Source organism: Pezoporus occidentalis, unplaced genomic scaffold (assembly GCF_034315485.1).
Source record: "Pezoporus occidentalis ecotype Australia unplaced genomic scaffold, CSIRO_AGI_Poc_V1 ctg314, whole genome shotgun sequence".
Classification (NCBI taxonomy): Eukaryota; Metazoa; Chordata; class Aves; order Psittaciformes; family Psittacidae; genus Pezoporus; species Pezoporus occidentalis.
In genome coordinates, this window is record NW_026915095.1 from 81,262 (window position 1) to 105,733 (window position 24,472).

The 24,472-nt window shown below is 53.2% G+C and overlaps 1 protein-coding gene across 4 annotated transcripts in view; it reads right to left on the minus strand.

The window, feature by feature from the left end:
- Positions 1–24,472, minus strand: part of ATF7 (activating transcription factor 7) — a 62,285-nt gene that overhangs the window by 9,276 nt on the left and 28,537 nt on the right. For 2 of the 4 annotated variants that reach the window (XM_062628363.1, XM_062628364.1), the window contains 6 exons: positions 15,927–16,180; positions 10,916–11,012; positions 7,751–7,869; positions 5,009–5,143; positions 3,877–4,034; positions 1,016–1,115 (listed from right to left, as the gene is read on the minus strand). In XM_062628363.1, the coding sequence (XP_062484347.1) occupies positions 1,016–1,115; positions 3,877–4,034; positions 5,009–5,143; positions 7,751–7,869; positions 10,916–10,964 (561 nt within the window). In that variant the 5' untranslated portion in view covers positions 10,965–11,012; positions 15,927–16,180. The remainder of the gene's footprint in view (positions 1–1,015; positions 1,116–3,876; positions 4,035–5,008; positions 5,144–7,750; positions 7,870–10,915; positions 11,013–15,926; positions 16,181–24,472) is intronic. The other 2 variants (XM_062628361.1, XM_062628362.1) reach the window with 1 other exon arrangement.

Genomic DNA, 24,472 nt, shown 5'->3' on the forward strand with positions numbered 1-24,472 from the left:
GAGCCACTCAGGTGTGCTGTTGTAAAGCACTACATGTAGGGACAGAACAAGGGGAATGGCTTTAACCTGCCAGAGGAGAAACTGAGATGAGCTCTTAGGCACAAGTTCTTCCCTATGAGGGTGCTGAGGCGCTGGCACAGGGTGCCCAGAGAAGCTGTGGCTGCCCCATCCCTGGCAGTGTTCAAGGCCAGGTTGGACACAGGGGCTTGGAGCAAGCTGCTCTAGTGGAAGGGGTCCCTGCCCATTGCAGGGGGTGGAACTGGATGATCTTAAGATCCTTTCCAACCCAACCATTCCACAACTGTGATCCTACAAAACACAAGGTGTGTTTCAAACAAACAGGAAGGTTTGAAGATGTTTCCATGCCCACAAGCTGAGCTGAGCTGCCTGCGCATCTGCCTGCTTTGACATCAACGTTCCTGTTACCTGAGGCAGGAGGTTTTGGCCGTTACATGCCCAGCAGGACAGGCAGGATCCACATGGGCTGCCTGGTCAGGAGCTGAAGCACTCAGAAGAGGGACAAGGCACCCACCCACCAGGCAAATCTGCTCCTGAGCTCTGCAGCATGGAAAAGTCTCCGTATGGAAAAGCACACCCCTCACGGCTGATATTCCAACAGCTCTTTAGCCCATTGGCAAAGCTAGGGTGGCTTTCCTAGCCTGCAAAACCAACATGTTCTCTGCAAGCTCCAATGCTTTCAATTGAGGTACACTGTTCCAAATGGAAGCAGCTAATCAGGGATCCTGCAGTTCCCAGCTCTGGATCAATGGCATGAGCCATCTGTCCGGGCAAAGCTTTGTTTTATTCCAGACTTATTGCCCTCTAGTGTGATGGACGTGCTATTGCTGCCTTGCCAGAGCTGCCCCCCTCCTCCTCCTCTTCCAAGCCTTATCTTGCACAGAGGGGGAGATATATTTTAACGCTGACAAAATGGGAAGCGTCTGCATCTATTTGGCAGGAGCAAAACGCTGTCCCCTCCTCTGCCATGCAGGGCTGTGCTGGAAGCTTCTCTCACCGATATAACAGAAGGCATCTGCACGGGAGGGCCTGGGAGCACGGGCATGGTCTGTCCATTTGCAAGCTGCACGACAAGGGGCAGGGATCCTGTGGGAGACCTGCAGAAACAACAGTTGGAGTTCACACGGATGGCTTCAAGTTTATGCTGTCCCGGCAGCCCCCCGAGCTCAAGGGCACAAGCACAAGTTCATTCTGGTTAGCAGATTTGGGCTCTTTTTCCCATTTCCCTTCCCTGGGGTGATCCCAGCTGCTGCTCCTCACTAGGGGCTGGCAATGATGTGGGTGGCCCTGAGATATGATGTGCCCCTGGGTGTACATAGGCTGGGTAAAATATGCTGGCTGAGGCACAGTGTCCACCTGAACAGACAGAAAAGCAGAGCCAAGAGCTGCTGCAGCTCCTCCTTGGAGAGATGAGAAGTGTCCTCATGGGCTGAGCCTTGCACCAAGCAGACGGGATCTGGGCTGCTCCTGCCTACCAGGAACTTCTGGTCCTGTGAGCCACGTTTGCTGAGCACCCAGGAGAGGGCTTGCAAGGGATTCATCTCCTGGGGCTGAGAGAGCTGGGCTGGTTCAGCCTGAAGAAGAGAAGGCTCCTGAAGGGGAGACCTTAGAGCAGCTCCAGTGCCTAAAGGGGCTGCAGGAAACACGGAGAGGGGCTTGGGACAAGGGCCTGTAGGGACAGGCCAAGGGGAATGGCTTCAACCTGCCAGAGGGGAGACTGAGATGAGCTCTTAGGCACAAGCTCTTCCCTGTGAGGGTGCTGAGGCGCTGGCACAGGGTGCCCAGAGAAGCTGTGGCTGCCCCATCCCTGGCAGTGTTCAAGGCCAGGTTGGAGCAAGCTGCTCCAGTGGAAGGTGTCTCTGCAAGTGGCAGGGGTTGGGAAAGCTTTAAGGTCCCTTCCAACCCAACCCATTCCATGATTCTTTGATTTAGTTTCCATTAAAAACCGCTTCTGAATCTGATTCCAGTGAAAACCTCCCAAACCCAGAGTGGGATGGAGAGAGCTGATCTGTGTCTGCTCTGGGAGACAGGAACAGCCCCACTCCCTGAGGGAGGAGAAGATCCCACTGGAGCCTAACTGTGACAGATTACAATTCCTTAGAATTCTTCCCTTGCAGATTGTTCTGCAGTGAAATGCAATGTTCCTGCCTGTGGCAACAGCACGCACTCCCTGCCTGCACTTCAGAGCATCAAAAACCTCCCTGTGCTCCTGCTCTGAGCCTCCCAACTCAGCCTTTCTAGGAGAACAGAGGAAAAGCTGGAGCTGATGTGCTCCAGACGACAGGGAGAGGAAGGAAACCATCCCTCTGCCAGCAAGGGCTGATGTCCTGCTCCTCCTCCGTTCCTAGCAGCGCAGCAGGGAACCGAATGGAGGCAGAGATGAGCCAGGAAGAGCAGAGCAGAGCTGCTGGGAGCAGCAGGACTTTGGGGGAAGGATGAAAAGGGGATGGAGGAGGTTGGGCTGACTCCTCTGAGGAAGCTGTGCTGGCATGGAGTAACGGCAGGGTGGGGAGCAGCAGGAGCTGTGGGTCAGAGGAGGGGGGAGTTCATGGTGCCAATAACTCAGGCTGGAATTTTTAAGGCTGCCTTGGGAACGCGAACGCTCGCCTCTCATTCATTTCTATTGGGCATCCCAAATCCTCCAGGCTGCTTTTGAAAATCCCAGCCTAACAAGGCGAGTTACAGGGAGGTCACAGCCTCCCCTCCATCTCTGTCACGCTGACAGCCCTGCCACGTCTGCACCAGCCCCAACGCAGGGACACTCAAAGCTGCAACCCCATCCCTGAGGAGGGATCGACCCCCCCCCGCCGTGGGCTACAAGGGGAATATAAAATCATATTCAAGTCCAGCTTACTCCAGTTCTGCTTTCTGCATGCCTCGAAGCACAAGGGGACTCCAAACAGCCTCAGGAGTCGGTGCCTGGGCTGGGTTACAGAATGCCCTTTGGAAAACCTCCGGACAATCACTTAACCCCTTAATGCCTCAGGACAGGATTTAAAACTTTCCATCAGGAAATCGGGATTGATGGTGCCAGGGGGTCAGAGCAAAAAAACCATACATACAAATATGAACTGACAGCCAGAACAAATGGGCTGGTTAATGTAAGGAGCCAGCCTCAAACAAGGGTAATTAGAGAGAGGCCAGGACCACAGCAAAAAAGATGCATCCTGACACCAAATAGAAGCGGAGCTAAATATATGTCTCCTGAGGGCTCCCTGTAATGTGTTTCCTGCATCCTTTAGGCTCCTTCCTTTTATGTGCAGGGCTGGAGCTACCCACCAGTGGGACAGGGCTCGTAACTGCTGCAGCGACTGCTCTGGAGCCTTGGCTCCAGATTGTTAAAGGAGCAACAAGGAGCAGGTCATTAGATGTGCCGAAACAAACAGCTCCCGAGGCAGGAGCTGACCACGGAGGAGGCCAGCAGGTTGCAGGAGAGGTTACACTTCAGAGGCAACAGCTGCCTGAGAAAGTCCCAAAGCCATTACAAGAGGCAGACAATTTCCTCTTGCTGCTCCCGCTGCCGTGGCAGTCTCCAAAAGCAACCTGGGAGTCCCCAGCCAAGCCCTGCTCTCACCATAGACAACAAGTGGCATGTCAGCATGGTGGGGGACTGGCTCTAATTCCTCCCCGGGGTGGGTTTTGCCTCGTTTCGTTACACGGAGACAATTAGTTCCTGCTTCCTGCACTCCCACCCCATTCTGCTTCTGCAGACAAGTGCTGCAGCGAGGCCCTTATGCCCAAGCAGCCGCAGCGGGCACCACAGCCCCTCGGTTGTTCTGATCATCAAGGAACTGATTGAGGCACCTAATTACTGCCCAGGCAGCCTGACGGGACAGGAGGAAGCTCCCCTGCACTCACCCGAGCTGTCTGTTGGAAGGGGGAGCCTGGGTGATGACAGAGGTTGGGGAAGGCAGCGTAGGGTGGAGCGGGTCGTAAGCCAAGTGGAGGGGCAGCGAGCCGGGTCGCACGATGGTTGGAGTAGGTGTAGAAATGATGACAGGCTTGGAGGTGATCTCCTGAAGAGGAACAACAGGCAGTGGACATGCTGTGAGTTATCAGTGTAGTAATGACCTGGTTTTCTCTTCCTTCTGATGGCTTAAGAGCAGTTTAGTGCTACAGAAACTGAGGCACGAGGGGAGCAACTTACCCAAAGCCACAGGGATTTGATGGTAGAGCAGGGAGTGGGACATGGCAGTTCAGATCCTGCTGTCTGCAGCAGCCTCTGGCAAATAATCCCCCTCCTTGAATTACTGCTCCAGCCCCAGCTAGCATCTCTAGGGTGGGAAGTTATTCAGAGGGAGGATGTCACATGGATAATGTGACACCTTAGAGCAGCTCCAGTGCCTAAAGGGGCTGCAGGAAACACGGAGAGGGGCTTTGGACAAGGGCCTGTAGGGACAGGCCAAGGGGAATGGCTTCAACCTGCCAGAGGGGAGACTGAGATGAGCTCTTAGGCAGAAGCTCTTCCCTGTGAGGGTGCTGAGGCGCTGGCACAGGGTGCCCAGAGAAGCTGTGGCTGCCCCATCCCTGGCAGTGCTCAAGGCCAGGTTGGACACAGGGGCTTGGAGCAAGGTGCTCTAGTGGAAGGGGTCTGTGCCTATGCAGGGGGCTGGAACTGGATGAGCTTTAAGGTCCCTTCCAACCCAATCCATTCCATGATTCCATGACTAATCTGCTCTGAATCACCAGCCCTCCAGGACACAGGGAGTTGGTCTTGGCCTCATAGAAGATGCATTAGTTGTATGTCACTTTTGCCCTGCCAGCAAAGCACTCCCAGGGTGAACACAAGACCTTCTGCAGTAGCCAAATCCCCACGGAGACTTCAGGGCAGCAAATGTGTATTTCAGCAAACAAACTTTACTCTTTCTTTCTAAGACAAGTGGCACCTCACAAGCCCAAATCCAGCCCTGACACCCACGTGGAGAAAAGGCTTCTTCTCATCCAGAGGAGAGGCCAACATCTCCATGGGGCACTGGTGGAGGAGACCTACCTTCTCCTTGTTCTGTGGCGACTGTGGGTTAGAGGCAGGGCTGTCTGGTGGGGATGAGTCCACCTCTACCGGCTCCTCCTCCTTTATCTTGATGTCTGGGGTGGAGGGCAGAGACATGTCCAGGGCTCCAGCACTCTACAAGGAAAGCAGCCACAGACTGAAAGGCCAATTAGCTCACATTGTTTGGGAAGCACTGGGCTGCTCCCAGAGGAATTGCTACGGCTCTGCCAAAGGATTATTATTTATCTGGACTGAAGAGCATCTGGGAGCCCGAGGCGGCCGCGCCGGCCCCATCCAAACAGAGACAGAGGCCTGGAGAAGACAGTCTCTGCCCTGGATGGCACCATTCCATGCTTCCTCAGTAACTCACACACAATTCTTTCCATAGTTTCGATTTTGGGTGCTCTTTTCCCCTCCTCAAAGGGCTCTGCTCAGGAGAACAGGTAACAAAGCCAAATGCCTGCGAGTTCCAGAAGGCACTTTCATTCACAGCAGAGCTGTAAAGCATTGTATAAATCAGCCTGAATTATTTTATGACCCGATTATCAAAAGCAAACAAAGAGCCATGCAAGTTATTAAATATCTATGAGCGCCCCATTAAAATAAAACCCAACCATATGCCTGAACCTGGCAACTTGCCACCCCACCCCACCCCAAGTTCCAGCAGTGCCACGTGCCCCATTTTAACCAGTTCATGACTTGCTGGGGACAGGAAAAGGGCAATAAGTGACAATAAGGTGGGGGGATAACTAAAGGGAACGGCCACCTCTCCCATCCTCAGAGTTGGAGGAAGAGAAGACCAGGGAGAAGATGGAGCACCGGAGGAGCACGCACCGGAGCGAGACCCTGCAGGATGCTGCATTTAATTGGGTTCCAACAGACCTCACAAATCACCAGGTCGGTCCCTCCTTCCATCCGGGCCAGGAGAAACTCTTCCTAAATCATTCCTGACAGCTGTTTGTCCAACCTGGTCTCCCTCCCTCCACAATCAATCCCAGCGCTTTCCTTCACTCGCCCCGACCGCTGACAGCTCGTCCGAGCATCCAACCTAAACCTCCTCCTTTGCTGCATTTTAAGTCCTCTCCAGGGAGGGAAAACTGCAGCAAAGAGGGTAAATCCAGGCATCTGTGGATGTGCCTGATGCTCGGAGTGGGGTGCACTGATTTATGCAGGGGCTTTGCTTGCGGTAGGTGCAGTAACCATTTACCTGCCCTCTTTAAGCACTGGGAATCACAAAGGAGAAGGGATTAACATGCAGGAAAGTTTCAAACCACTTAAAGTGCCTCCAGGGAAGCTCCTGCTGTGTCTATGTTTTTAATTAACATGCTGGTGTCGAGACCACCCTTGGAACGGGAGGACAAAACACAAACAGCAGCAGCAACAAGGGCTCCATGCGGCCAAACGGTTGAAAGCATCTCAGAAATGCAGCAGGCAGCTCTGGCCAGGTTTGCTGAGTGACAAGCCATCTGGGCTGGGGGACCTCGCCTCTGCAGAGGTTTTCTAGGAGGGAAAATGCCTTCCCTAATGCCTGAAACCACCCCAAGCTTCACAACACCCCCCTCTGCCTGGCTGCAAGGCAGAGATATTTCGACTGCAGGCATCCTGAAGCGAAAGCCAGGGAACAGCGAACAGCTCAAGGGTCTCAGCTGCAGCTCTTGGGTAGCAGGGCTTAGGAGATGGGTGGTCTGACTTTGAAACCAGCTGGCTAGACTGTGGGCTGCTCAACCGTTTCGATGGGAAACCACAAGCAAAAAGCCACCTTCTCCCCTGCACGGAGCCGAGAACAAAAGGCAGGGAAGTCAGAGCCGCGCCGCGCCGCGGAGGCCCTTGCAGCATACCAATGAGAGAGATCAATTTCTGCTTTAAAGAGCCCTGTTATTAGGAGCGAGGCTGAAAGACAGTTTTCAGGTTTAATTCTGAATTCCTCCGTTGCCCATCGGAGGGAAGATTTACGCGGCTTCTGCTCCTGCAGTTTATTTCCGAGCAGCGCCGCTGACTGCGAGCGTATGGACGCCCATAGATCAATTTAGTAAATGTATGTGCCAGCCTAAGAGCCCACCACGCATCTGCTGCTCCTCAGCTCCTGCGAAAGGGAGGGGGAAATGGCCTTAATGAGCTGCTATCCGATGAGATCCCCTTGTCCTTCACCCCCCTCCCCGCGCTCCCCAGGTTGGCAGGGGCAGCCTGAATCGATACCACCTTGCGTAGGAAGGAGCTCTTTGTTAGGAGCAGCCTCTCTCCTCCATGGAGCCCCTGCTCTGTTTGCATCCCTTCACATGCTAAAGGCGCACAGCTGAGCTGATCCCTGCCGACTGCACCTTAAAGGCATCAGCCTTCAGCATCTCCATCCCAAAGGAAGCTCAGAGTGAATTTTTGCTGCTTAGCAGAGTCTTGGCTCTTTTCCTGCACCTCCTTCTCAAGGTGCAAGGTATGCTGGGCACTGTCTTGGCTTTCTGGGGGGGGTGATGTTGACGTGAAAGACCAAAGGGGTAATAAACCATCGAAATCCCCTCACACCAGGCCTCGGATCGCAGGATAACCAGCCAAAGTCACCTGAGTTCAAATAATGAAGTTCCATATTAAATCCTAGACGACCCTAAGTTACCCTCCAACAGCCTCTGTTACACCTCCAACACTCCAACACCCTCTGATGCCTTTCACCAGAGCAGCACTGTCCCCCCTCCAGCCCTCACAACATGCACCAAGCTCTGTTTTATCACAACAGTGGCCTTTGCCTCTTGCCTTTTTCTCATCATCCTCTGCAGCTTTCTTGAACTCGTGCTCAAAGGAGCTGGCCAGTTCATTGAAGAGTCCCACTTCTTCACAGTTCTTCAAGAACCGAGTCGGGGTCGGAGTCTGATCTGTTTGGGGTTGTAACACCAAGCATCAGTCAGAGAGAGGGGAGAAAACACATCCTGAACCACCCTAATCCCCTCTGGGGACCCCCAGAATATGGGGTGTTGTGGAAGCCTGGGTGCTCTTCTGCTAAGGTGTGTGTCTTAAGTGACGATTCAGAAAGGGGGAACTCATTCCTTATTGATTGTGTCTCTCTGGTACTAAATAACCATCGCAGGCAGTGATTGCTGCAGAATTCCCAGCCTGTGGCTCGTGTGTTGTCCCTCCCATCCCGGGCTTTCGCCTGTCCTCAGCTGAATTGCTGCTGCGAGGAAGGAAATCAGTGAGGTTTCATCTCCCTGAAACAGCAGATCTTACAAATAGAGAGTGATGAGAAGGGAAACAGCTGACTGGAGCAGCTCCAGTGTATGGAATAGAGCCGGGAAGAGCCGCTTCCCTCCCCGTGCTGTCTCCACGCATTAATCCCATCCTCGGACAGGCGGCTCCGTGGGAGTGCTGATCGTTACCACCCTGTCCAAAGCCATCCCTCTGGGGCCCGTTTTCCACCAGATTAACACGTTGAGTCATGATCTCTCTGGCCATCACCCAGGCTATAAAGCAGGAAGCAATGGCCCCGCTCCCGGTGAGCCTCGTGCTGCACGCATGACGTTAGGTCAGGAGTCCAGGTACCAGTGGGAACCCAGCACGAGCACACGGCACCGACAGAATCCATCTGGCAGCAGAAGCACATGGATTCGGAAGCACAAAGGGGATCCCTGGCATCGTTTAGCCTGACCTCCTGCATAAAACATCAGCTGCTTGGCACGGATGCTCCCCGGGCGAGCCGCGGGAGCGATGCGTGAGCTGAAGGGGCTATGGGAAACATCGCCTTCCATTTCCAGCCAGGGGTGGGGAGCCTTCGGGAAGCCACTCCGGTGATTCCTTCCCCTCGCTGTCACAGGACTACACGTTATCCCCAGCCTGTTCAAACCCTACCTCTTGCCTTTGTCGATAAAGCAAAGGTCTCCTCCGAGCACACTTTGCTTCCCCCCCACATCTCTCGTCACTAAACCAAGAAACTTTGTCAGCTCAAGATCTCGGCAGGAGGTGGTTTTTCCAGGGCTTTAACAGCTCTCCGGGCTCTTTCTGGACCATTCCCTGTTCAGCAATGTCCTTCCAAGCCGTACACACCAGCCCAGAGCCCAAATCTCTACCAGCTCTAACCAGCAGAGAGAGGACAATTCCTCAGGACTCGCTTTAGGCTCAGCAGGGCGAGAGCCACACGTTGAATCCTCCTGCACATCCATGCACAGGCGGCTGCCCTGGGCTCGGCACAAAGCAACAGGGAGGGAGAGAACAAGAAAAGCCAGAGACAAAATGGTGGCTTAATAAAAGCCAACCAGAAAGGACATTAGGAATGTAGGGCAATAACAGCCTGGATCTCGCTGCTCAAAGCCAGCGTGCTTTATAGCCCCCGCAACCCCCAGGCTGCTCAGGCTGCGTCAAGATCTCAGCCAGGGAAAGGCAGCGTTAAATAGGCTGGTCCTGCACTGCCCACAGCTAAAGAAGTTGGGGGGGTTTATTATGTTCTTCGTGGTTTAGCCCTGAGCAACCCACTGAGCATCGGCTCAAGAGGGGCTGGGAGAGGGGCTGGACCGTGTTCCTTGTGCTAAAACTGAATCCCTGCATCCCACCCATGGTTTTACCTGCTGGAGCTTGGGCACAGGAGGAATCTACAGCTCTGGGAGAATCATAGAATCACTCTGTGGTTTAATCTACAGCTCTGAGGGCTGCAAAGAGGAGGGTTTTGAGCAAGCTGCTCTAGTGGAAGGTGTCCCTGTACCTGGCAGGCCGTTGGAACCAGATAAGCTTTAAGGTCCTTTCCAACCCAACCCATTCTATCATTTTAATGCTGTCTCCCTGTTGGAGCAGGTGGGATTTTGGCTGGAGATGGGACCATCCCCTGTTCCTGCTCCCCCATCACCACCTGCCCAAGCTACACCCTGCATTGAGCAAGCAATAGCTGTGAACCCTGTTTAGAAAGGGGGGGAACTGAAGCTAAAAGCATCTTTAGGAATGTGAGAGTTCTTTCAGCCCCTGCCCCAAATTCTTCACCATCCATTCCCAAGAGCCTGATCCCACTTGTAACCAAATCTCCCTCCGGGAGCCTGCTCTGCCTCTCCAAGGGGAAGCTTTGTGCCCTTCTAGCAAAGCCTGCAGCAGCTCTCCTACGATCCTACCTGCAGCTACAATTAAGTTGAAGGCTTTACGGAACCAACTGAATTGCTGTTTCCTGCTCCAACACCAAAGTGGGGCTGGAGATAGGGAAAGGATGCCAGGCTCTTCAGCTCCATTTCCCCTTCTGAACTCTGAAGGCTTCACAAAGCATTTCCTCCTCTCTTCTTGTTCTCAGCAACAGCCTTTCCAGCCAGGGGTAACACAAACCTTCTAAGCAGCCTGACTGAACAGGGCCTGACAAGGCAGGCGGGTATCTGTAACCAGCAATGATCTGCTGCCAGACAGCAATATATGGGGGGGGGTGTGCTTTTGTTCTCCCAAACTGCATTGACCCCGTGCTGCAGGAGCTCCTCATTTGGGCTCTGCAAAGGCACAAACTGGTGCGCTCAATGGTGCTTTAATTTATTAACTGCTAGCCTAAAAGCTCACCAAAATTGACACCTGGGCTGAGGAGAGGAAGCTGAGTTTGTCAGCTTGTGCTCCTCGTCCTCAAAGCACACGCAGGAACGTGAAAGCCCTTTTGGCCATAAATCTTCCAGTCTTAATAAAAAAGGGTGAGAGCTAGAAAAAAAAAAAAGAGGAGGAGGAGGAGGAGGGGAAAAAAAAAAAGAGCCCAAACCCCACAAAACCTGATACTGCCATAAAAAAGGGAAAAAAATAGCAACTTGGAAGCCTCTGGCTTTCCTTTCCTCCTGATTAAATGCAGATCACAAGAGGGTTTTATGGGAGGTAGAGCCGTTTTGCAGTGCATCTGGTCCCTGGTATTAATCTTGCAGTCATGCTGTATTAATGTGCCCCATTTCCCGCGCTGGCCTGGCTCGGAGCGCCGCATACCTGCGATGATGACTGAGTCGGTCCGAGCGGGGCCGAATTTCAATGTCATCTCATGCTTGTGTTTATGAACAGCCAGGTGGTCTTCGTTTGTAAACCTCTGCAATGAAACCATTGAGAGAGGGGTGAAGAAATGCAGGGGGGCTTTAACGGGTACATCCTGCAGGAGGATGGGGAAGGGGGAGGAAGGGAAAGTCGCCCGGAGAGCAACGGTAACGCAGTCACTGCCAAGTGTTAAAGCCAAACCAGAGAGGGACATGTTGGGTGGGAAGTGGGGTGTGGAAGGAAAATGCCATTCCATGGGGCTTCTGGGTGATGAGGGACAAATACTGTTGTTAATACTAATAGTAATGATGATGATAATACATTTTGCTAAGCATTGCAACCGATGTCGGAGATGTAAACCCGCCCCGCTCACTCGGTGAGAGGCTCCCCTTTATTGCTGCCCAATGGAGGGATGAATTAGGGGCTGTTAGGGAATGATTTTGGGATGGTATGTGGCAAAGCTGGCACCTGCCCACTCATCCAGGCTGTGGCTTTATGGAGCAGGATGGAGCGAGATGCCCGCCGTGCAGCTTGCCGATGGCGCAGCCGAAGCACGGCCACTGTGGAACATGGAGAGGGGGGATGCAGCATAAAGACTCCATCTGAAATTCCACCTGAATTGCAGGATAAAAACCCACCCGTGACAGCGTTAGGTCGGGGAGCCGAGTGCGCGGGGCTGATACCCAGACAAAAGGGCAGCATCATCCGTTGCGGGGCTGCTTTGAACGGCTGCACCAGCCCCAAGCATCGGGATCAAGGAAAGGGCAGGGGAAGGGGTGAGGCAGGGATGGGGTTAAAGCAAATCATCATAAAGACCCGAGGATGGATTGCGCCTCTCCTAATAGACTGCGACAAAGCGGGAGCTGAGGGCACAGCTCGGGCCGTACCGCAGGATTTTTATGCATCCCGGAGCCGCGCGGCATCGGGCTCGTTTCTAGAAAGAGCTGCTGCTGCTGCAGTGAAACATTCCTGCCCTTTTCCCCCTTCCTTTTGTCTTTCAGATGATCTTTAAGTTCCCTTCCAAGCCTCCTGATTGCGTGAGTCTCTTTAAAGCATCCAACAAACAACCCCAACCCAAAGCCACCTGTGTCGGTGAATCAGCTCGAGCATCACGCCCCGGGTGCGCTCGCTCTCGCTGATGCTTATTTACAACTCAGATTTATTTGCCTTTATTAAGCAAATCCCTGTTTTCCAGGCTTGGAAGCTGCCACGGTGCCTTCCTGGGAGCTGTGTGACATAGCAGGGATGTTAGTGGAGGGAAGGAACAGCAATGCCGAGACAACGGGCGCATCCGCACACGTCCCATCCATCTTCCCCTTCGGTGCAATAAGGGTGTTATCAAAGCGTCCTTCAAACATGCTATAGGAGAAGGTGCTTTTGGTGATGACTCGTCACCGGGGCTCAAGTTAACACAAATTCAGAGCTCGTGGGTCCTAATGGTGTTGCAGGAAGAAGAGGTTTTGGCTGTGTAATTCCAGGTGGGCACGCTGCAGCTTTCCCACTGCTGCTCCCAGACCCGGTCCGCATCTAAACCTTAACTACGATTTATTAATGGCTTTGTTAAAGACACACATGCCCTGGGTTTCTTTATTCCCTGCAGCTCCCCAAACCCCTCAGCTCTGCTCCAAACACAGCCTCCATTCCAACCAGCGCTACAAATCCCGGCCATTCCAAAGCATCCCCAAACAAAGGAGAAGCGAGCGAAGCGCCGCCGTCCTTTTCCCAATGGGAAAAGACCAAATCTGCAGCATTGTTTTGCATTGCTCTTGGGGAAAAGGAGAAGGGGGGGACACAGGGAGGGAAAAGGGGGGGCACTGACACTTGGTCATGTTTCTAGCCCCGAAAGCACCTCAGGTTTTTAAGGGGCTCGGCTGCCATCCCCGCTCGCCCTTGCGATGACAAGAGAATAGGTGGGTTACGGTAAGCAGAGAAAGATAAATCAGGGTTTTGGTGAGGAGCAAGGAGCAGCTGGTTCCAGATGAATACAGAGCAGGCAGGAGGCTGCTGCTCCCGGAATACGGAGCACCCTGAGCCAGGGGAACAAGGAAAAGGAAGAAAATCCCCACTTCTGGTTTAGACCCAAGATTCTTAGGTCAATGCGGGAAGTGGCACAAGGAAGAGGCAGAGAACGGGGTCTCATTTCCCTCCCCGGCTCCACCATGGGCACGGTTCAGCCCAGCTTTGCTATACCTGAATTTATTTTAATGTTTCATTTTGCTCCACTGCTGCCTTTTTTTCTTTATCCTTCCCTCCCCCCCCCCCTTTTTATTTTTTCTAGGGCACTTTCCCTGCTTTCGGTGCGTGTTACAGCTCTATTTAACATCTTTATGTGGTCTTGCAGGCTGGGGAGCTCTCTTTTTCCCTGCACAGAAATGCTCACAGACACAATATATCTTTCCACATACATTTCCAAACGCCGAAACCTAGAGGCTGAGTCTGGCACTTCAGTTCTAAATCATGTCATTTTACACAGAGAACGAAAGCGGGGGGAGAAAGGGGGGAAGAGGAGGGAGAAGGGGGGGGGGGAAATGGAATGAGTTAAAGCCACAGCATTGGCTTTAATATTTAATCTCCTTCCATCAGCAGCTGCCATCCAGCAGTGTTATTTCAGCCCGCTATTCTGCGGGTGTCGGAATTAAAAGGAAGAGGTAGACTATGAACTCTTTGGGATAACGAAAAATCAAAGGGCTTCACACCCAGGGCTGAGTAAAACCTGAGTTTCAACACCACCCACCGCCCCGAGTCCTGCTTTTCTCTCCCTTCGGATGGCATGTGGGGGTTTTGGGAAGCACAGGGTTGGGTTTATTTACCCCAGAGACTGTAACAGCTTTTGGGAGAAAAGAGACTCGAGGCAGCCTAAAGCTGGCCACTCCACATTCCTCACTCAAACAGGCTGTGACAGCCCCATCAATAAACGTGCTCCCTTCAAAAGCTTTATTTAATAGGACACAACCCTTCCAGCTGGACCAACGCACCACCGCCGTTAGAGCAAGAGCCAGAGAAGAAACGCAGGAGGCCGACGCGTTTCGGCAGGCTGAGATTTTTTCCATGCCTTTAATAAGCACAACGGGAGGAACCAGGGCTTGCGAGGGGTTTTGCCTTGCTTTTTGCACAGCTTCCAACCGGCTCTGCTGCAGGAGGAGGGTCGAAGCCACCGCATCCAAGCCCACGGCCACGCCGAGCCCCGGCGCTCGCTGCCTCTTTCGGCAGCTCCAGCACAGCTATTTTTTAACCTTGACAGTCATTTGCAGAGCACATAAACACCCTGGGCCAGCCATGCAGCCAAGAGGCGGTTTTAATAGAGACCGGGTGTAGGCTACAACAGCACACGCTGTTCCACGGCTGCCTGGTTGTAAAGAGAAGACTTTACCGCACTGAAAGCACAAGCTGGGGTACGGAGCAGAACTGAAAGGGGCGAGGAGCCAAATCCATCTCCATCAGGCTCATTGCACAGCTGAATTAATCAGCTGTCGTTAACACAGACGCTGCTCCAACCTTAAACCCAGCACGGTGGGTGTTAACTCTGGGCACGGACACCACGGAGCTGCCTGACATGGTTGAAACACCTGGAAAACAGGGGGAAACGAAAGGAAAGGGCACGTGCCTGCAACTGCGGCGCGAGAGGGGAGTGAGCGCCCCAAGAGCTCCAGTGTGGATGAGCCGAGCTCAAAGTCACCCATTTTAAAAGGAGCCACAACAGGTTTGACTTCCAAAGTCCATCCGGTTGTGGTGATGCCCTAAAGCAATGATTGTGACGTGATCAGCCGGGGATGAGGGGATGGGGGGGTCAGAGAGTCATGGAATGGTTTGGGAGGAAGGGATCTTAAAGCTCATCCAGTTCCAGCCCCTGCCACAGCCAGGGACCCCTTCCACTGGAGCAGGGTGCTCCAAGGCCCTGTGTCCAATCTGGCCTTGAACACTGCCAGGGATGGGGCAGCCAAAGCTTCTCTGGGCACCCTGTGTGTTGTGCACCCTCACAGGGAAGAGCTTGTGCCTAAGAGCTCATCTCAGTTTCCCCTCTGGCAGGTTAAAGCCATTCTCCTTGGCCTGTCCCTACAGGCCCCTGTCCAAAGCGCCTCTCCATGTTTCCTGTAGCCCCTTTAGGCCCCGGAGCTGCTCTAAGGTCTCCCCTTCAGGAGCCTTCTCTTCTCCAGGCTGAACCAGCCTGGTTCCAGAGCAGAGCTGCTCCAGCCCTCACAGCATCTTTGTGGCCTCACTCCAACAGCTCCACATCCCTCTTGTGTTGATGCCCCAGAGTTGGATGCAGGACTGCAGGGCTTTGCCTTGCTCTCCTGTCACCTCCATGGGCGAGGGGTAACCACCTCCTTCACTTTGGGGAACCTCCTGGTGGGAAAGACATGGGAGAGCAAGGCCAAGGCCATGGGGAGATGCTGGACCTCCTGCACTCATCCCAGCCCACCCAGCATCCGAGCAGCACGTCCCCGCGGCTCTTCCCGGCTGCGGCAGACCTGCTGCCTACGCCCCAGCCATCCATCTCGCCGCTGACAGGGCTCAGATGGATTTCCAGCCGCTTGGCAGGCTGGAGAGATATTCCCCGTTCGCTCAGCACAACGGCCGAGGTAACTAATGCGGGGTCACGGGTGCCCCGAAGGGCTGGGTGCCCAAAGGTTATAGCTGTTACTGCTGGTGAGTGATGTGACCCCCCAGTTCTTGCGCAGATCGGGGCTCCATCTCACCCATTTCCCATCTGAGCAATGACAACGATAATTCCCTCCCTTGCAGAGAGGCTGTAAGGATTAATTCACTAATGTGCATAAAGTGCCCAGATACTGGAGTGATTCATAGATTTTAAAGGCCGGGGGGACCATTACAATTATCTACCACGTGAATCCCCAAATGGGCCCGTTTCCACGGGAAAGGAGACGACGAGGAGGGAACGCCGCAAAGACTTGTTGGTTTGAAAGAATGCACCCAGGGCACAGCTCAAGTGTCGTATTTTTACACTTACAAGAGATGACACACACAGATTTTGGACCTGTTTCCTCTTGGAGCGTTCCCCCTATGGCAGGGCTCGCCAGGCCAGGTTTCAGAAGAGCTCAGAGCCCAGTTGCTCCCACTGAGTCTCTGGAAGCAGCCGAGGCACCGAGTCGGTGCAGCTCGAAGGTGGCCGCGGCAGCTCCGGTTACTGAGCGCTTCTGGAAAGCTGGTTTCAGTGGCAGCATCCTTCTGCTAGAGGAGGGACGAGCCGACACCTCCGCGAGCCTGAACAGGATAAATGAGAGGAAGAGTGAAGGTTTACGAGCGATCAGCTCCAGAATAAAAAACCCCACATCATTTATGGCACGTAGAGCATTCAAAAGGGAGCTCTGCCGCTCCTCGAGCACAAAAGCCCTTTGCAGGAGGGGGAGAGGCTGCTGGTGGGCTGCGAGCTCAGCGCAGGCTTTACATTGAGAACGCCCCGGAGTCAAGGTCGTTTCACTCCAGCCTGTGCTTGGGGCGGGGGTGGAAGAAAAGCAGAAAGAGGGATGAGAGGGAATTGTGCAGGAGCCGCGGCCACCGGCTCAGCGCCCGCAGCAGCACTTGGCTCCGGCGCTGCCGCAGCGGGGCCGCTTCTTGCACTGCGGCAGGATGCTGCTCTGCAAAGTGTTTGGGCTTCCAGCACCTGGTGCCCTTCCCACAGGCAGCAGGAAAAGCTGATTTCTACTCACTCAGGTCCTGTGACTATCAGAGGGGCTGCAGGCAGCTCTAGGTGCAAGCAGCACATTTGTGCAATTCCCCCACACACACACCCAAACTGCATCAAGATTAAACCTTGAGATGTCATTTTTGGCTCAGGCAACACCAGGGACCGATGTGGCTGTGCCTTTTTCTTTACAAACCTGCTTACATCCTATGACAAATTCACCTTCCTTTCCTTGATTTAAAAGGGCATAAAGGCAGCAGAAACTTCAGCCTGTTTACAGGCAGAACGAGGTGCTGGCATTGCAAAGCCACGTTCAAAGAGCCAAAAAGCGCTTTAACAAACGCTACTTTTGGGATGCACATTGTGCAAACCACAAGAATTTGGCTTTTTTTTTTTCTCCTTACAGAGAACCATCTGCCTTTGGATGCTGTTTTTCTGAGGGGCTGGGTGTTTGGTTATCACAGATTGGTGCTGCACAGCAGCATCTTCTCTGTGTCACATCATCTGCCCTCTTAATGCAGGCGGCTCCACGTCGGGCTTCTCCCATCCTCTCCAGTGAGCCGAGGGGAGAGCAGCAGCAGGGTTAAGACGCCAAAGCATGACACAGGACACTCCAGTTTCCCTGAGCTCAGTGCCTGGGAGGTGACAGACAAGCTGTATTTTTTATAAGGCAGCAACAAGCACAGGGAGAGGATATTTTATGGGCTGAGCATTCGGCTCCTACCAAATCACTGGCAATGAGTGCTGAGATGCAGAGGGTGCCCCCCAAAACTTCCCTGCAATTTAAACAGAGTTAAGCAGGTTCTGGAGCCCATCCCATCCCCATTCCTCCTTGGCCAGAAGGGCAGAGCATTTAACTCCGAGTAGGTAAATAATTTAATTTACATTTCTATAGCTCCCCATATCCCAGAGGGCTTCTCATACACATGCCCCTCCACTGAAATGCAGGTGTTTCAGCAGGGGGGAAGGCAGCAACCATCTGGCCTACAGCACACCATATAGCAGTGAGGAGGGAAGCCAAGGACACACGGGGCAAAGTCTTTAATAAACTCTAAGCTCAACTTTACTTCTTCTCTTTACGGTGATTTTAATAAAGTCCTATCTGGTAGACACCGTTTCTCCTTCAGCCCGAGCTGAGCATCGGCACGTCTGAGTGCAGGCAAAACCAAGCACCATCCTTCTGGGGCAGCCAGCAGCCAACCTGCTTGGCCAGGAAGACATTTATCCCAGTGGGATTTAACCTGGGTTGGACACCGAGCGCTTTTCCCATCAAAGCCATCTCCAGCTACTGAGGAATTCCTCTGCAGTGCACCAAAGGACCATGAACCAACCTTCTCTCCTCTTTCAAGGGGCATATGTAGGCAAACAGCAGATGGCTGAGGTGGTTCATGAAGCACCCAGGGAGAAAGCAGCCCCTGATTTTGCCCTAAGTACACCTGATCCCACAGACAAAGAGCCCTCAGTGCCTCAGAGGCACCGCTCCCTCAGGAATCACAGCCCAAACCCTAGGATTCAAACCTGAGCTGGGAAGATCAAACTCCTAAATCTCAATGGGAGAGCAAGCAGGGTTTGCCAAGGCACCACTATCCTCCTGCAGTGCTCGAGCGATGCTCGAGGGGGATGGACACCTCGAGGAGCCAAGTGTGCTCCTCCTGAGCTCTCGGTGGGCAGCTCCATCGTGGCAGCAGCAGCAAGTCTCTGCAGCCAGACACAGAGCATGGATGCAAGGAGCTGCCCGAGGTCACACCGCGCCGGCAGCGCTCGCTTAGAGCCGTCACAATTACTTCCTTCCACACGGTGGAGCGGTTTTTAGGCTTGTTTGGAGGCAAGTGAAGGTTATTAAAACCCATGTATTAATTACTGCTGCCACATAAGTTAAGAGGAGAGGCACAGCAGTAATTAAGGGAAGTGAGTGAGGAGGTGGAGCTGCACAACGTCAGCGACTCCACAGCTTGTGCCGATGGATTCGCGCTGGCCCCATGGGAACCCCCAGATCGCTCCAATGTGGATGTGAATCATTATTACATCCCCAGCTCGAATCCCAGCAGCAGCAGCGCAGGTTTGCAGTGTGACCTTGGGCAAGCCATCAATTCTTCCCCTACCTACCAGACAGAGCAAATAAAAGGGGGGGGGGGAAAGGCACAATCCTTCATGAGGGCGTTAGGGAAGAGGGAGCCGACTGCACACGCAAGTACCAGGACCCATGTGAGAAGCACTGCAGGAAAATAAAGAATATATATTAACAAAGGCAATTACAGCTGCGTTGCCCTGAGAGTATTTCAAGTGTGGGAGCTCAGTGATTCATTAGGAGCCCAGCGTCTCTTCCCATCACAGGAGCTGGGAGATAGAGCCTAAGGAAAGCGGGCAGAGGCACGGGAGCTGGGGCTAAGGGAAATTCCTGCCCTGCCCTACTGCTCAGCTGGGGCTGAGCTGGGCTAGGAAGTTGTGTGGCATTGAGGGAGGAAAAGGGTGAATTATGCAGCTGGGTCATTCACAAGGGTGATGCAGAGCAAGGATCCTGAGCCCCTGGGGTGGTGGTAGAGAAGGAAGGGGGAAAAAGAGGGGAAACCAAACAAAGAATTCCCCCCAAAGGCTTCAGATCTACCACAGAAACCCAATCTGGGCTCCTGCCTCCCCCTGTGTGGCTCTGCTGTTTACCAAATGAGTCACTCTTCCTGCCTCCAACACTCCACAGCTCCTGAATGAAGAATGTGGGAGCAAAAACCCTCCTTCTCTGCAAACAGCCTCGGCCCCGCACGCGGCTGCGTGCGAGGGGATTCAGAGTGCAAAGAGCAGCAGAACAGGAGCCTCCTTCCCCGCATACCCTGAGAAACAAGAACGTAACGTGTAAAACTCATTCAACCCCAACCTGGAGTGGATGGATTTGCCTGCAGGGCTGTGGGTTTGTGCTGGGGGAGGCTGCACCGGGATCTTAAACCGCCTCTGGATGGTGGCCAAGCCTGTCAGTGCCGCACGGGCGAGGAGAGGCTTTGGCAGCTCCATGGTACGGGCTATTCCCGCTCCCCTGCTCCCTGCCAAGTCATGGAAGCAGCCTGGGGATGCTGCCCCAGTGCTATCAGTGAGCTTGGAAATGGAGGTACAGGGCAGAGGAGGGACTGGAGCCAGCAGGACTGAGCCTAAAGCAGGATCTGGATCTCGCTTGGATCTTAGGTACCCAACGCAGCTCTGTGGGAGCAAGGGTGTGTGGTTGGGCCCTCAAGCAGCACGGCAGAGCTGCAGGGAGCTGCTGCGCCCATGCATGGGATGGTGACGTCTCCCTTTCCATCCTTACCCCAGGAAGAGAAAGCAGCGCTGGGAAAGCAGGATTCCAGCAGTGGATTCTGCTCCAAACAGCCTCAACTCCAATCCAAGCCCCTTACGGTCGTTCCCAAAGCTAATTCTCAAGGGTTAAGGAGAAGGGAGGTTAAATTTGGTCTCATCTGAGAGGTTTGGGGGTTGTCCACTCAGAAGATGCCTGCACCAGGCTAACAGGATCCTCTCGCTGCTGCACTATTGTTTCAGGGCTAGGAGAAAGCTGATCCTAGAGGAAAAGTTAGCTCCAATGGGAAATAGCTCTCATTGTGCCACTGCTTGGAAGCTCTCATTGTGCTGAAGCTTGGAAGAGCCTCCGTGACTCAGCCTTGACCTCTGAACACCACTACAATTAGGAGAAGGATGCCACGGTCCCCATTCAGGTTTTTAAGGCACTGGAAGGTTGATTTCCTTCAATTCATTCGTGATATTGGGTATGTGCCCACCCATTCATGGTGTGTGAGGCTCCAGCACCTGAAAACAGGGGTGGGTTTTGCGGGCCTGAGCTTGCATCTCTCCAACAGCATGTCTGGTGAGAGCAGCATGTCAAATGAAGATAGAATTCAAGTGCTTTGGGGGTTTTCCCCCCTTTAAGGGTGGCATTTCTTAGTGGGAAAGAACATGCTCTGAGGAAGTGTAGACCCACATAACTGACTTAGCCATAGAATCATGGAATGGTTTGGGATGAAGGGACCTTAAAGTTCATCCAGTTCCAAACCCTGCCACGGGCAGGGACACCTTCCCCTAGAGCAGGTTGCTCTGTCTGCAGTGAGAGGTACAAGCGCTCAGTGGGGATGGCTTTGGCCAGCTCCTGTCTCCACACCTATCCCAGCACAAGATGCGAAATGAGAAACTGAGGAATCCACCAAACCCCTGCAGTGACTCCCAGCAGGCCAAAGCCATTCCTGCCCTCGCATCCCTTCCCATCCACCCTTATTCACTGAGCTCCACAGCTTATCCTAAGGCACAATTCCCATTCTCTGCCTCCCTTCACCTTCTTGATTCTAAGCAGCCCTTAAAGCTTCCCACAACGATCTCCCCAGGGCCGTGCATCCTTCCTTTGTGCCTCCCCACATGGTGCTTTTGGCCAATGCACAGAGCTCCTTCCCTCTTTTTTTCTGCCCCTGCTTCCCAGATACAGACACAAACCCCAGCCCTGTCTTTTATACGGCCCATGATAAGTTGTCAGGTGTCAGCTCAGCACCATAATTAAGCTTTTAAAAGCAGATAGGCAGCAAAAAAAAAAAGAAAAACCTTCAATTCCTGACGCTTGACACTTTTTGCCTCTTGGAAGAGCCACCTGGTTTATCGTAACAGGTAGATTTATGGGCATATTAACGCGGCGCTGCTGCTCCCACCCTGATGAGGTTCTCAGTGACCCTCTTCTCGCTCAGGATTTATGGCTTTCTGTTGCAGAGGGCTCTAACTCCAAGCTCTTTGCCTGCCTCCAGCCTCCAGCAGGAGCATCTCCCGCACTCAGGCTCTGGAGCCTGTTTTTCCCACCCCACATCAGCTGCAATCATTAGGCAACAGCCTCGACTTTCAAACGGTGCCAGGTTTGCCCCAGCAAGTCACGTCAGGCTCATGGGGAATCACAGAATCACAGGCCCGTTTGCCTGGGAAGAGACCTTAAAGCTTATCTAGTTCATCATTATATGAACACAGAGGCGAGATATAGATTAGATATACAGAATCATGGAATGGTTTGGAAGGGACCTTAAAGCTTCTCCAGTTCCAGCCCTCTGCCACGGGCAGGGACACCACACACTAGAGCAGCTTGCTCCAAGCCCTGTCCAACCTGGCCTTCAACACCACCAGGGATGGATGGGGCAGGCACAGCTTCCCTATTGAATCCATCCCAGGGTCCTGCCATCCTCACAGTGAAGTCCTGCTCTTCTCCCATTCACTTCCACACATCTCACAACCCCTGTGATGACAGAGCTCACAAACAGGGCCATCTACACCGCAGGATTACATCCAGGAGCCCATGAACCCACTCCCAGCTCTCCAGACCCAATCAAATCCCCAGCAAAAGCCTTTCTGTGCCTGGAGTGAGCTCCCAGCTGCGATTCACACCAGCTCAAGGCTCTCACTCACTTCTAACTGCCTCCTGTACATACCCTTTTAACACCCCTTTCCACCTGCAGCCCTTAATAAAGTGGATAAACCCTTAAAGTGCAAGCAAAATGAAGAGGAGATAGAAGCAATGTAACGCAAGCAGCTTTGCCATCAGCTTTTCCCCACCGTGTTTGATCTACAGACTCGCAGGCAGAGATCCCCCTCCCCGCTGCGGTGCCAACGGGCTGATGATTCAGCGATGTGGAAATACACAGCTGAGGTCACCAAAAACCACTGGATTCGCATCTTTTGGGCCCTTCCTGTTTTGCTGCCCCCCATTCCACACTCAAAGGCATAAAATTTCACGTGCAGGCAAAGCAAAAGGCATTGAAATTCTCTTCTAAAGCTCACAGACGGCTGGAGGTTTATAGCAAGCAGCACGTAAGCCTCTTAAAAAGGAGCCCAGCTACCCCAGCAAGCACAAAGTGGGTTTAATACCAAAAACGTGTGCAGGAAACACCTCCCCTGGCCTCAGGAACAAAAGCCTGCATTAAGACCCCCGCGAGGAGGTGAATTAGCAGCTTCTTCTAAGGGCAGAAGCCAGAGTGAAGACGTCAAAGTGATGCTGTGCCATGAGGAGCTCACGCTGTATCCTCAGCATTGGCCCTGCAGATGTCTGGGGTAGCAGAAGCAGTGGGGAAGGTGGAAGCATAAAGCAACTATAGCAACGAGCCAGCAAGACACACACAAGCAAGGCAGCAGAGGCATGCTCTGCTCTTTAAAGCTTAGATGGCTTTAAATCCAGTCCTTGCAATATCTATTCTTATAACTGAGTTTTAGTGCAGCTGAAGCTCTCATCTCCCTGTCTGAAGCCACACTAAGGGGCTTTAAGCAGATAAACAGAAGTGATGCTTTGAATTGCTGTCAGCTATTCAACTGACCCCCACATGAAGCCCCCCTTTCTGCCTAACTGCTACGCAAGATGCATTTCCCATCTACCAACAACCCAGACTAGTTCAGCATCCCCCCAAATCTCTGCCCTGCCGTGCTCAGCCTTCTGCAAGAACTTCCCTTGATGGACCGGTTTCATTTGCAGCCTTTAGTGCTGAGATGAATTGACAGCTTGTTTTGCAACGCTGCAGAACTCTCCCACCCCATCCCCTCTACACACACACAGCTCTTTATTGTCTACATGTTTACTCTCAGGGGGAATGTGAGGACTTTAATGGTTTTATTGTTTTAATCCAGCATATATAAAAGAAATTATTTGAGGAAAACAGCTGCTCCAAGTGCTTGGAAGTGGTGGAGCTGTTTCTCTGCTCCCAGCATTAAGCAGGTGTTAACTAAACACGATGCTCCTCCTCAGATGTATTACGGCAGGAGATTTGTAGGGCTGGTACCAAGAGCTCAGCCCTTTCCTCTCCCACCCAGGCCCTGCTTTAGCCTCAATTCCTCCAGCCCAGCTCCACTCACGCAAGGGTGGCAAGGAACAAGTCCCTGCTTGCTGCTTCCTGTACACAAAAGGACTGCTGCAGACCACCCCTGTGCCGCCTTCTTTACACACAGAGAAGGAAAAGCCCCCAAAGTGGGGGTTTATTCTCTTTTTGACATGCAAACACCAGCCCTTTGTGTGGCTACAGCATCACAACCCCCGCGGCGGCAGGATAACGCGGTGGCTGCCTGGCGAATCAACCCTTCTCAATATATATATAAAATCCATAAATAAATGTATTTATTGTGAGCTTTTACACCTCAGCCCAAGAGCTGACTCTTTAAGGAAGGTTCTCCTGCAACCACGGAGGGAAATGTCAGTCCAAACCCCCCCACAAATGCTTCAAAAAGGCACTATCAGACCCCCCTCTATGAGCAGCCCCGCTTTGGAGCTCAGCTCTCACATGAAATCTCTACAAAGGACTTGACATTTCAGGTTAAAGGGGGTTTTTCCACCCTGCTCTTCAGCAATGAGATGCTCAGGGGGGTGTTTTCTCCCTACCCCGTGTATAAGGACACAGCATCTCCCGTTTGCCCGCGCTTTGGCAGCATCGCGGCGGCCGGGAAGAGCCGCATGGACCGCCCGCCCGCTGCCGCAGAGGGGCGGAGCGGCCTCTTTCCAGCCAACAAAGCCCGTTCCCATCCCAGCGAGAGCATCCTTGGGACAAAAAGAGAGGATTTGAGCTGCCTTTCCAACGGGCAAGAGCCGGCTCTGCCCGCCCCCCGGTGCCCCTGCAAAGCTCGGTTGTGTCCTTCTGGGATGCGAGGGTGGAACACGGGAAGTGGGCTCAGGAAACGAGAAACCCACTGCTTATTTAGATAGTGAAATAAAACCAGGTCATGGTGTTGGTTACTAACATCTACCTCCATGCAGGGGCTCAGCAGCAGGAGGAAAACACTCCTGTCCCTTCTCCTTGCAACCTAAAGCATCCCCCTTCAGCATCGCTTTTGCTGGGAAGGAGATGGAAGCCTCAGGAAGGGTCCCCATACTTGCTTTTTTAATCCTTACA